Source organism: Cebus imitator, unplaced genomic scaffold (genome assembly GCF_001604975.1).
Source record: "Cebus imitator isolate Cc_AM_T3 unplaced genomic scaffold, Cebus_imitator-1.0 Scaffold84, whole genome shotgun sequence".
NCBI classification, from domain to species: Eukaryota; Metazoa; Chordata; class Mammalia; order Primates; family Cebidae; genus Cebus; species Cebus imitator.
The window spans coordinates 6,251,338-6,264,792 of record NW_016107399.1 but is presented as its reverse complement, the minus strand read 5'-3'; the positions used below and the strand labels follow the sequence as shown (position 1 = coordinate 6,264,792).

Genomic DNA, 13,455 nt, shown 5'->3' with positions numbered 1-13,455 from the left:
AGTTCTAAGGAACTCCTTTCATTGGCCCAGGGTCTCAGAGAAGGTGGGGGTTCCTCTCAGGTTAAAAGTCCTTTTCTTCCACACCCCTTCAGACTCCATGTTTGGATCCCCTTCCACAAACACTCTCGTGCAAGCTGTTTTTCTCTATCCTGGATTTCCCCTCTGGAGTCCCCTTCAACACCCTCTCGTGGAAGCCTATCTTCCCCTCCTAAACTCCATCTCTCTCTATTCCCTTCCACTCAGTGTGGAAGCTGCTTTCCTCTCCTGGATTCCATCTTTCTGCATTCTCTCACTCAGTGTGAGAGTTAGCTGTTTATTTCTCTCTCCTTCTCCTGTTTCTCTCTCTCTCTCTCAATAAATCACTTTCTACAAACACTTTTAAGTCCAGCATTTACTGCACACTGTGCCATGGTCCCCTCTCTCATTCTCGAGAGGGCAGGAAGCCAAGAACCTGGAGAAACATCCTCTCAGGAGAGCTGAGGGTATCTTGAGCCCAATATTACATTTTGGCGAGCCAGCCAGGAGAGGCGTACACCAGAAAAAGGGGTACCACCAGAAGAGGGGTACAGCCAGAGAAGAAGACTTCAAAATCGTGAGTAAAACCGGCCCCATTCAGTCCTGTCTCTTTAAGAACACCTGAAGCAGCGCAGGGCTGCGGGAATTGGAGCAGCAGCCCCGAGCCTTTGAGGCACGACCCAGCCCATCTTAAGCAGTGTGGGCAGGCTAGAATTAAAAGCGCCATTTTTTTTTTTTTTTTTTTTTTTTTTTTTTTTTTTTACCTTCGAGCTCTCTCTCTGCTTTCCCTCTCCTTCTCTCGCCTCTATCCTTCAGGACCAAAACCTGTGGGAGCCTGTGGGGCAGAGAAGATAAGCACTGCCCTCAGGGCCTTTCTCTCCTTGCTGGCTGGGAACAGCCCGGCCCCGGGAACTGGGACCTCCCACAGCGGCAACCAGGCTGAAGAAAACAGTGGGGAGGGACCAAGTACTGCCCAAGCCTGCAGGGCACGGGGGAGCCTGGTGCCCTGGCGCATTGTTCTGGCAGGCCTCTCTGGCGTTTCCCAGTCCCACACAGCAGTGTGAAAAAGGCTTCCCCAGGGCATTTTCCTGCTGGCTGCATGTGTGAGGAGGGGCCCAGGCACGCACGTGTTTCTGGCAGGAGCAACATGGCAACTGGGTTGTGGGGGTGGGGGCGGAGACAGGGGAACTCATTGCTGGCCCAGCAGCAGCTGCGAAGTGAGTTTTAAACTGACACAGCAAGCGGCATTTTTCCTCTGCTGGTGCAGGTGAGGGAAAGGAAGCAGCTGCTGGCTGTCAGCCCCGCCCGGCTTTTAGGCCTTCTACGCCTCATTTCAGCAGGAAGTAGTTAAAGAGAATCAACGTCAGTAATTCCAACAGAAGTTGGGCTTTTCTGTTCAGGAGGGGAATGAGGGAAGGTGTTCTCTTTCTAGGTCCACAAAGGGGCATAGTTTTAAGGGCAAGAACTTCTAGCACCATGCCCCCTCCCATCTCTCTCCATCTGGGAAATTTAATGGTTTATGTTTAAATTTTGCGGGCATGGGAAGAAACTAAGAGTTAATCACTCCAGCCAGAGTTCCAAGGAACTCCTTTCATTGGCCTGGGGTCTTAGAGAAAGCGGGGGTCCTCCCAGGTTAAAAGTTCCTTTCTTCCACACCCCTTCAGACTCCATGTTTGGATACCCTTCCATGAACATTCTTGTGCTTGTGGAAGCTGTTTTTCTCTATCCTGGATTTTCCCTCTGGAGTCCCCGTCGAATACTCTCTCGTTCCCTTCCACTCACTGTGGAAGCTGCTTTCCTCTCCTGGATTCCATCTTTCTGGATTCTCCCACTCACTGTGAGAGATAGCTGTTTATTTCTCTCTCTCTCTCTCTCTCTCTCTCTCTCTAAATAAATCCCTTTCTACAAACACTTTTAAGTCCGGCATTTACTGCGTACTGTATTGTGGTCCCCTCTCTCATTCTTGAGAGGGCAGGAGGCTAAGAACCTGGAGAAACATCCTCTCAGGGGAGCTGATGGCACCCTGAACCCCAATATTACACTACTTTATAGTGCAGTCACAATAGTTAAGTGACCATGGAGAAAGACCTAAGAACAGTGGCTGACATGTTGTAAACACCAATACCATATATTAACATCATCATCATCAGCCATCTGGAACATTAGATTACTCTTAACAGCCATTGACACACTGTGCTGGGCTCTTAAAAAGAGTGAGAAAGCTACCTTTGAATCTTTCAGACCTTTCCAGAGTCCCCGTATCACCCATTTGTCATGACTGCAGTTAACTCTGTTTCTCCCGTGCTGTGCCACATATAATGCTCCATCCATCTTCAGTGACATGTTTACTTATTTACATATACATTTGTCCATATCTCCTCTCAAAAAAATCTTGTCTTGTTCTTTAATTTTCAATCATTCTCCTCTACTTTTCTGCTCCAAATTCTCCTGGTATTTATATTAGAATACTAACAGAATATATGAAAGTTTGAAAGAAACTATAACTTTTCATAGAATGCTGTCTCCTTCCCCATCTTTGCTTCATCAAGGCAAAATATTCCACACAGGTTTGTTCTCAGTTGAGGGAAATTAAGGAAGACATTTTTTACCTGTGAAATTGATAAGATGATATAGCAGAAAAGTGTTCATTGTTTATGTAACATCCATCTCACCCTCTTCATTGCTAATTAAACTCCAAACACATTCAGCTAGCAAGCAGACATCTCATATTTTTGAAGAAGTTTAGCTCCTTCTCTGGCCCTACTTGCCATCCCAGTTCCTCTGCCAGCGATCAGAGGTGGGCATGTAACCCAGACCTGGCTAATGAAACATAAGAGAAAGTGTGCTAGGGAGTAGAGCGGAAGCAGCTTCTGGAAACGATTTCCTTTCTTTTACAAAAGAAAAAATACAAGAAAATAAAATCCTTTTCCCTCTGTCCCTAAATGTAATAACATAATTAGGTGAGATGTGACGCTAGGAGCTAGGATGGCTGTCTTAGCATAATGAGGTACAAGTCTAAGGAACAAAAGCCAACATACTCAAAATGGTAGTGTAAAAAGAAACAAAGAATGGAGGACCTGAATGTCATCACTAAGCCACTGTGACTGCCTTGGAATTGCCCATCTCCAGACTTCTTTTTGTAAAGTGTAAAGCTACAGTAATCTGGTTTCTGTTACTTGGTAGCTTATTCTAACTAATACAAATGTGGATTTTCCAAGGACTGTTGAGTCCTTTGTAATAGCACATGCATTCATCCTTGAGCATCCCCTGTGAGTTTTAATAAACACATCTAATAAATAGCTATTTAATATAAAGGCCTTTCTATATTTCAAAGTACTATCACATTCCTATTTCATTTCTTCTTTATGATTATTCTATTAAAAACTATTGGCCAAACATTGTGGCTCATGCCTGTAATCCCAGCACTTTGAGAGACCAAGGCGGGCAGATCACTTGTGGTCAAGAGTTCAAGACCAGCCTGGCCAATGTGGTGAAACATCATCTCTACTGAAAAAAAAAAAAAAAAAAAAAAAAAAAAAAAAAAAAAAAACACACAAAAATTAGCCAGATGTGGTGGCACACACCTAGAGTCTCTCAGCTACTTTGGAGGTTGAGGCAGGAGAATTGCTTGAACCCAGGAGGTGGAAGTTGCAGTGAGCCAAGATTTCACCACTACTCCACTCTAGCTTGGCAAAAGAGCAAGACACTATCTCAAAAAAACAAAAACAAACAAACAAAACCTATCATATTATTTGTCTGTTCTGATGTTGCGATAAGGACATAGTCAAGACTAGGTAATTTATAAAGAAAAGAGGTTTAATTGATTGACAGTTCAGCATGGCTGGGAGAGGCCTGAGGAAACAGAATCATGGCAGAATGGGAAGCAAGCACATCATTCTTCACAGGGTGGCAGGAAGGAGAAGAATGAGAATCAAGTGAAGGGGGAAGTCACTTATAAAACCATCAGATCTTGTGAGAACTTAGTATCACAAAAATAGCATGAGGGAAACCACCCTCATAATTCAACTAACTCCCACTGGGTCCCTCACACCACATGTGGGGATTATAGGAACTACAATTCAAGGCAAGATTTGTATGGGGACACAGTCAAACCATGTAATTCTATCCTGGACCCTCCCAAATTTCATGTCCTCACATTTCAAAACACAATCATGCCTTTCCAACAGTCCCCCAAAGTCTCAGTTCATTCTAGCATTAACCCAAAAGTCCAAGTCCGAAGTCTCATCTGGGAAAAGGCAAGTCCCTTCTGCTTATGAACCTGTAAAAATCAAAAACAAGTTAGTTACTTATTAGATATAATAATGGGGGTGCAGGCATTGAGTAAACACCCATTCCAAATGGGAGAAATTGACCAAAACAAAGGGGTGATAGGCCCTACGCAAGTCCAAAATCCAATGAGGCAATCATTAAACCTTAAAGCTCCAAAATGATCTCCTTTGACTCCATGTCTGAAATCCAGGTCATGCTGATGCAAGAGGTGGGTTTCCACAGCCTTGGGCAGCCCCACCTCTGTAGCTTTGCTGGGTACAGGCTTCCTCCTGGCTGATTTCATGGGCTGGCATTGAGTGTCTGCAGCTTTTCCAGGTGCACGTTACAAGCTGTCAGTGAATCTACCATTTTGGGATCTGGAGGATGGTGGCCTTCTTACAGCTCCACTAGGCAGTGCCCTGGTGGGGACTCTTGTGTGTAGGCTCCCACCCCACGTTTCCCTTTCACACTGCTCTAGCAGAGTTTCTTTATAAGAGCTCCACCCCTGCAGCAAACTTCTGTGTGGACATCCAGGCATTTCCAAACATCCTCTGAAATATAGATGGAGGTTCCCAAATCTCAATTCTTGATTTCTATCCACTGCAGACCCAACGCCACATGTAAGCTGCCAAGGCTTGGGACTTGCATCTGCTAAAGTAATGGCCTGAGCTGTAGGTTGGCCCCTTTTAGCCACAACTGAAGCAGCTGGGACACTGAGCACCATGTCCTGAGGCTGCATATAGCAGGTGGGCCCTAGGCCCAGCTCACAAAACCATTTTTTCCTCTTAGAGCTCTGGGCCTATGAGGGGAGGGCCTGCCATGAAGATTTCTGACGTGCTCTGGAGACATTTTCCCCACTGACTTGATTATTAACATTTGGCTCTTTATTACTTATGCAAATTTCTGCAGATGACTTCAATTTCTCCCCAGAAAATAAGGTTTCCTTTTCAATTGCATTGTCAGGCTGCAAATTTTCCAAACTTTTATGCACTGCTTTCTCTTGAATGCTTTGCCACTTAGAAATTCCTTCCACCAGATACCCTAAATCATTTCTCTCAAGTTCAAAGTCTACAGATCTTTAGACAGGAGCAAAATATGGCCAGTCTCTTTGCATAACAAGAGTGACCTTTACTCTAGTTCTCAACAAGTTCCTCATCTCCATCTGAAACCACCTCAGCCTGGTCTTCAGTGTCCATATCACTATCAGCATTTTTGTCAAAGCCAATCAACAAGTCTCTAACATGTTACAAACTTTCTCACATCTTCCTGTCTTCTGAGCCCTCCAAATCTCTAGGAAATTCCAAACTTTCCCACATTTTTCTGTCTTTTTCTTAGCCCTTCAAACTGTTCCAACCTCTGCCTGTTACCTAGTTCCAAAATCGCTTCTACATTTTTGGGTATCTTTACAGCAGCACCCCACTCTCTGTGGTACCAATTTACTGTCTTAGTCCATTCTTATGCTGTTATAAGGATATACCTGAGACTGGGTAATCTATCATATAAAGAAAAGAGGTTTAATTGACTCACATTTCAGCATGGCTGGGAAGGCCTCAGAAAACTTACAAAAATGGCAGAACATCCTTCTTCACAAGGCAGCAGGAAGGAGAAGAATGAGAATCAAGTGAAGGGGGAAGCCCCTATAAAACCATCAGATCTTGTGAGAACTTACTATCACAAGGATAGCATAAGGGAAACCATCCCTATGATTCAATTATTTCCCACCAGATTCCTCACACCATATGTGGAGATTATGGGAACTACAATTCAAGATGAGATCTGGGAAGGAACACACTCAAAGCATATTATCATATAAATATTTTGATTATCTTATCTCAATTAACTTCCAAATTTTCCAAGTGCAAATTTATGTTTTATACTCTCAAATTACAAATTTAAAGTTTAATTACAACTTTGATTCCTTCAAACTTTCTCCTCAATATTTTTCATCTCTCTGAGAGAAATTTTGGCTAAAAGCACGGCTTTGGAGTCAGAGATACCCAAAGTCATATTTACTAGCCATGTAAATGGATAAATTACTTATTCCTTTCTGATACTTCCATTTGCTTGTCTGAAAATAATACCTAGGTCCATTACCAAGATGTGATAAGATGACATAAGTAAGAGGCTTCACTAAACTTTGGCACAGAGTAAAAACTCAAAAAAAAAAAAAAAATAGAGAAAAAAGGAAAGAAGGAAGTGAGGGAGGGGAAAAAAGTGAAAGAGGAAAAAAATTAAGAGAAGGAGAAGGATAAGCAAAAGAAGATAGGGGAAAAGAAGTGGAAGAAGAGACAAGAAAAAGAAAAGGGAGGAGAAGGAGGTAGGGGACAGAAAGGAAAGAGATGGCAGAATAGGGAAAAAGAAGAGGAAGAACAGGAAGGTAAGAGGAAGTGAAAAGTGATAATGATGCTGATGACAATGACAGTGATGAGGAGGACAATGATTGTTTTAATACAGAGATGAACACAGAAAAAGAAAGGTTGAAGTATGTTTTAAAGCCCAGACAAAACCCTAATCATCTGCAACGTACTACAATGTGATGTTTTCCCTATAAAGCTTTGGCATTATACATGGTGACTCTCTCATGCAGTTTGAATCTAGCTATTCCAAGTATTACTACAAAAAAATTACTATTTAGTTAAAGGATTATATAACTTGGGCAATAATCCTCATATTTCAAAGAAATGAATGATTCATTAAGATTCCAGTGCAATCAAAGAACCTGGAGAAATTCCTGGAGTTAGTTTTAGTCAAATGTAAGACAGCTAAATTAAATGAGCAAAAAATAAAGTAAGTGATTCATTGAGTTTCTTATATAATGACCAGATGCTCTCCTTTGACGATGGCAGGACAGGAGGAAAGAGCCCTTTTTTCTTATATAAGAGGGAGGTCTTCTTTACAGGGAGGGCTGATAAAAGCCCCTCAGTTATCATCCCATTGGTTACAAGTCACTTCCTATGGAAAATTTAAAGCACAGTCAAATGTGGGTAAAGGGCAGTGCAAATGAAGATAGATGGAGAACTAGAAAGCTCTCTCAAAGGACTTTCTAGGCCAACACTTTTGTACCACTGCCAGCTCACATTTGTTTTCCATAATGGGGCATTGGGGGAGGGAGAAGTAAAAACATTTCACTTCTTTAGGTTTTGCTTGTGAGCATCAGCTCTCTATTTGTCGTCTAATCTCTCATGCTGACATGGGTCCTACATTTGTAGCATTCTCCTTCCTGCTGTGAAAAATACATGCAGCCTTCCCTTCTGACTGTCCTTCCTGCTCCACTCTACTTATGGTTCCAGCCTTCATTAACATGCAATGAAGCCTGAGATTTTCTGACTTTTCCAAGTGCCATTATTCCACTAGCCTCCCCTCCATTTTAAGTTGCATTATCATTAGCAACCATTTCTCAGACACATCCATGGATATTGTTGCTAGTTCTCATCTTCCTTCTACAAAGTTACAGTTTAACCTAATGCTATCCTTTATCATCATCACTGTAACCTTCACCCTCTAGACCTGACGCCATTACCTTTTGCATTTAAGCTTTCACTTTGGAATCTTATTACCTTGCATCACAGTTCCAGTAGAATGACAGAATTACTTAACCCAAAAAAGGCAAAAAAAAAAAAAAAAAGGAAACTCTTGCATTGGCCTGAATTAATAATGGAGAAATGGGAGAAGTCTAATCTTTCCAGTGCAGAAGATGTGTACATTGTTTGTTGTAAGTAGCCCTTGGGGAGGGAGAGATTTCAAGTTCAGCATTTATGTGGCACATTTTTCAATGAGACAATATACTGTATGGTATTTCCCTTCCTCCCCCAACCCCGTCTCTTTTATTACCACATGACTTCATCTCCCCGTGTGACCGACAGAGCCCATTGGGCTCAACACTGATAAAAAACATCTGTGAGAGAAAAATTGCAATTTAGAAAACAATTAAGTACATCATTTTCTATTCATTTAGTTGGCTAGAGAAAGAAAAGTTCTTTCAAAGAGGTAATTTGATCTACAGTGGTCACGGATTAAAGGACACGCAGATCTGTTTTTCTACAGGCTGTATTGTGGAAGAATGCATCCTAACTCAGAGGGCTGCATGTAGGCATAAACCTCAGTGTTGTGAGTTTTAACAAAGAATAAACTACTGAGGGTTTCCCTATGTTTCCAACATCTTCTCATGTTTAAGACATTCTTCTATTCTTATTGAATTTGTGAGAACTTAAGAGCTTCCTTAAAGGACGTATATTTCCCTCTGTCAAATGCTCACCATATGGTCATTTGTTATGGGAGCTCTGTAAGTGAACCTTGGCTCACTGTTAAAGACCCTATCTGAAAGACTGAGGGGTAGTGTGTGTGTAGGGGTGTGTGTGTGTGTCTGTGTACTGACTTTCCCTTTTCCTTTCATTTTTCCTCACTAGCTCTGTGAGCACCCATGAGCACATTACTCTGAGCTCAGAATTTTTATGAACCATGGCCTTACTTTTTATCTGCAAAACTTAAAGAAAAAATTTTAATACCAACAGGATTGATTCTGGGTGCCTCCTCCCTGGCCAGAAACGTATGTCTAGGTAAAAATTATAACCCCTGCTCTCACTTACTGCCTGCTATAGAACAGTCACTGTAATTCACAGCTGGATTAAAATATCTCAGTTATTTGTCACATCAATCTCATTAGGCGTTGTCATTCCCGTATTTTACAGATGACAAATTGATAATCCTATTTTAAGGCACTAAAATGCTTACCCACAGAAAAGAAGAATTATTTGAACTCATATTGCTCAGCTTCTTAAATTCATGCACTAAATAATGAATCCAGAAAATTAGCAGCTAGGAAATAAACTCTGAAAAATCTGATCCAATGATAAGTCTGAAATGAAAGTTTCTTGCCACATTTAAATAAGGAGCATATACAAAGTAACTATTTAATGCCTGGCCCAAGGTAGTTCTTTCGTGAAACCATCTCTACCCATTGCCCCACTCTTATCTTTTCTCAAACTTCATAGTGCACATAAGATTATCAAGTACACTAGTGAGGCTTTATTACAGTCCCCACTTATCATCACCTCTCTGTTTTAAAGACTTACAAACAAGATTCAGAAGCAAGCATTTCATGCTATTGATTGAGAAACAGTGACTATTAGGAAGCCCCATTCAAAGAAGGGGCCCATGAGTGGAAAAAGTCCTAAGGAGACCGCACTCATTTTCTTTCAAAGTTTGCCTTGGGAACCAGCATAACACATACCTACCTTCGCAGCATGTGTTTCATTTTGCCCATGGTAGTCAGGGAATGTAACTGTAATAATATCATGAGGCCATATGGAAGTGCGGGTTAGGGCATACTCATTTTGTAATAAACCATAGTTGACAGACAGGATTACTCAGCAAGTGGAGCACACTGGCACTAGAAAAGCTGGAGTCTGGGAAACATGAACAAAGAGCAGTTCTTATGTCGGTGAATGGATGTTAAAATAGAAAAGAAGTGTGTGGGTTGCAGAGCATTTAAAAGGCAGAGGGAGGTGACGGAGGAGCCACTGGTGGAGCTGTGGTTGGACCAAGGAGCCTATAGCCCAGTGAAATTCAAGGGTTTCGTCTCGGGGTAGGAAATCCAGGGATGGTCTTGCATCTCAGAAAAGTCAGTAGATTGCTAGAAACAGTCTTATTTCACATAAGAGGCAAGAGAGTGGAAAAAAACACCTGGATTCCAGCAGCAGAGTGCTTGGGGCCCTGAATAATATTTTTGCTGTAGTTGACAGATAGGGAGATCATTGTGGGGGGGAATATTCAAGATAAACCAGTTAAAGGAGGTCTCTTGGTGGGATTTTTGGTGAGATGAGAAGAAGTCAGGATGGCTTGCTTGTTAGAGGTGAGCAATTCAGCAATAGGGAGAAGATAAAAGTGAACATGGTGACATCAAGAAAAATATTTAAAGACAGCTGTAATGGTTTAAATGTGTTCCCCGAAAGGCATGTGCTGGAAACTTAATCTCAAGTGCAACAGTGGTTGGGAGGCAGGGCCTAATGGGATGTGTTTAAATCATGAGGACTCCTACCCTCATAAATGGATTAATGCCAATTATAAAAGGACTTGAGGCCGTGAATTCAATCTTGTGTTTAATGTCATGTTCTCTCACCATGTGATGCCTTCTGCTGTGTTATAATGCAGCAAGAAGGCCCTCACTAGATATGGCCCCTTAATCTTGGACTTCTCAGCCTCCAGAACTGTAAGCCAAATAGACTTCTATTGCTTATGATATTCTTTTACAGCAGCAAAAGAAATGTACTAAGACAACTACTGAACCCCCTGCCATCCACCCATACACCCCCACCCCACCCTTCCCCACCATGAGTCTAAAAAGCAATGAGGAGAGTCTTGTGTTGGTTTTGATGATAATAGGAACAAGATAGCTACCTTTTTCTGGGTCAAACAGGCTGGCTGAGAAAGGGAAGAGTTTTTGTGGTATGTTGGTTTCAGTTTTTGTTTTTATTTTTTTGTTTTGGTTTGGTTTGATTTTTAACCTCAGCAGGTCAGCTCAGGACAATGAAGCAATTCACATTCAAAGGTATTGCTGAAATTATCAGAACCGTTTGTCTTCCTTGACTTTAAAACCATGCAGAAAATGTTGCAAAATAGTATTTCCAATCTCCCTGGCCTCTGTTTGTGCCAAGAATGCCCTAGGACTGCCCTTGGAGAGGCAGGGGCCCTTCAGATCACCAGGAAACCCTGGAGCTTGCTAATAAAAAGAAAATAATTTTCCATACACAGTAAGCAGATCCCTCCTGCACATCTAAAAGGATTTGGCTTCAGATTCTGGTGAAGGTTTAGGGTGGAGTTTTAATTTTCAAATTGCAGAAGCTCATTCTGAGCTTGAATTTTCATATTATTCTTCAAAGCACAACAGAACCCCCTGTCAGGAGATAGCCAGCAACTGCATTCTTGAAGCAGCTATCAACTAGCCTGTTTTCTGTTTTGTTTTTCCTCCTGAATGTGAGATTCCTTTTAGGGACCCAGAAGAAATCCTGTAGGTACCAAGAAGTGATTAGAGGATCTATCCTCACTTAGAAAAGTTGCTTCTGTAGAATCTAGTCTGCCCTAGTTTTTTACAAAACTGAATCTTGCTCTTTAGCATCAATAAATCATCATAGGCAGATCTTAAACCAAAAGAATCATTTCCCTGGGTTGAAATTGCTTAGTCATTTCAACCCAGGGAAATCTTCTGGGTTTATTATATAAATCTTCTGCATGGATTAGCAGAAGATTTATATAATAAAATTCTCTATGTGAATTAAAAGAGAGACATACAGAGGCAGAGACAGAAAGAGAAAGATGAGGAAAGAACCCTTCTCTCTAACATCATCTTTTTATTTATAAAACTCTACTAAGCTTATTGGCAGAAAGGCACCATCTCATGTAACATTCAGGGTGGTCCATTTAAGATGGTCTCCTTTTACACAGGACAGCTTTAAGTGTGGCCCATTTTAAGTGGGTCACCAGATGTATTGTTTTGTTAGTCCTTCCTGGAATTGTAAGAGTAGGGAAGGCTTTCAGGGGTTGGGAGTATATGGTTGAGATTTAGTACTGTGAGAATAAAGGAATCCATGAGGAAGGAAGCCTGATAGCTGGGACATAAAATATAAGTAAATGAATAGAAATATATTCAGTATTGTGCTAATATCTTTGCTCTCACATGTAAGATTTTGGTTACTTGGTTTTGTGCCACCTTGGGAGTTATGTTTCATTCAGTAAAAATGTATTGACCATCTATGTGACAACATTCTACTGAATGACAACAAAATTACAAAGGCAATATCATGTTGGGACTGAGAAAGCAATACCGCAAAATGAAAGCAGCCTCAGAAGCAAAAGTTTTTCTCTGACCTTTCTTCCCTCCTGTCTCTCCAGTCCCATTCTCCCCTGAGGCTACCCATAGAAACTAGAACCCCTCTTTCCCCAAGGCAGTTCATAGAAAGGAGAACCCTTTTTCATCAAAGCCTGCCATAAAATCTAAAACTATTATTGTAACTTTCCTCTCACCTTTTTGTGTAAAAATTGGCCGTAAAGAAATTATCTGACCTACCTTGTTTGCCTGTAGGTCATCAGGTCCCTATTCCAAGAGGCACTTGCCCTATATCCAGAAGGAAGGAACACAGGCTCAGGAGGCCAAGAAGAATCCAGACAAGCCTTGCTGGGTCTCCCCATTCTGTCTGTTAGCATTAGATCATGCCTTTTGTGGCCCAGTCATATTTCTACACTACAATCTATGGATTCTGTCCCATGAACCTAAGCATAAAAGTAAACAATTTCCCTTATATCTTTGGATCTTCATTCTGAGGATAACTGTGCCACAGGAAACTATGATCAAATAAATTTGTATGCCTTTTTGCCTATTAATCTGTCAGTAATTTTCAGCAAACCTACAGAGAGTGAAGGGGAAGTTTTTCTTTGGACACAACTCCTTCCAGAGCCCACATTCTAGAGTAGAGAGATAAAGAGAGATATATATATCCATTCTCCCCTGAGGTTACCCATAGAAAAATAAAGCAAATAAGGAGGAAAGGGGAGAATCAGGGAATATCTCTTTGAGAAAATAGCTTTATAGCAGAGACGCTGAGTGAGTAAAAGGTGTATACCATGCATATACCAAGCAGAGATAACAGCAAATGCAAAGCCCCTGTCTCCAGAGTGTGCTTGGCCATTCCTAGAACAGCAAAGAGAGAAGGGCCCAGAGAGCACAGGTCCTTGTGAGACTCCAGCTTTACTCAAGCCTTCCTAAGTTAAAGAGAAGGGAGAGGCCCTTCTCTCTTCCTTGGCGCTGCCTACAGAGGTAGCAGCGATCTCCTCCTCAGCATCATGGCTGCCCTTAGACCCCTTGTGAAACCCAAGATCGTCAAAAAGAGAACCAAGAAGTTCATCCGGCACCAGTCAGACCGATATGTCAAAATTAAGCGTAACTGGCGGAAACCCAGAGGTATTGACAACAGAGTTCGTAGAAGGTTCAAGGGCCAGATCTTGATGCCTAACACTGGTTATGGGAGCAACAAGAAAACAAAGCACATGCTGCCCAGTGGCTTCCGGAAGTTCCTGGTCCACAACGTCAAGGAGCTGGAAGTGCTGCTGATGTGCAACAAATCTTACTGTGCTGAGATCGCTCACAATGTTTCCTCCAAGAACCGCAAAGCCATTGTG

The 13,455-nt window shown here is 41.8% G+C and overlaps 1 protein-coding gene across 1 annotated transcript in view; it reads left to right on the top strand.

Moving 5' to 3' along the window:
• Window positions 1-13,075: 13,075 nt before the first annotated feature.
• LOC108308351 (60S ribosomal protein L32-like) overlaps window positions 13,076-13,455 on the top strand; it is a 909-nt gene continuing 529 nt past the window's right edge. The window contains exon 1 of the mRNA XM_037740519.1: window positions 13,076-13,452. Within this exon, the coding sequence (XP_037596447.1) occupies window positions 13,120-13,452 (333 nt within the window). The 5' untranslated portion in view covers window positions 13,076-13,119. The remainder of the gene's footprint in view (window positions 13,453-13,455) is intronic.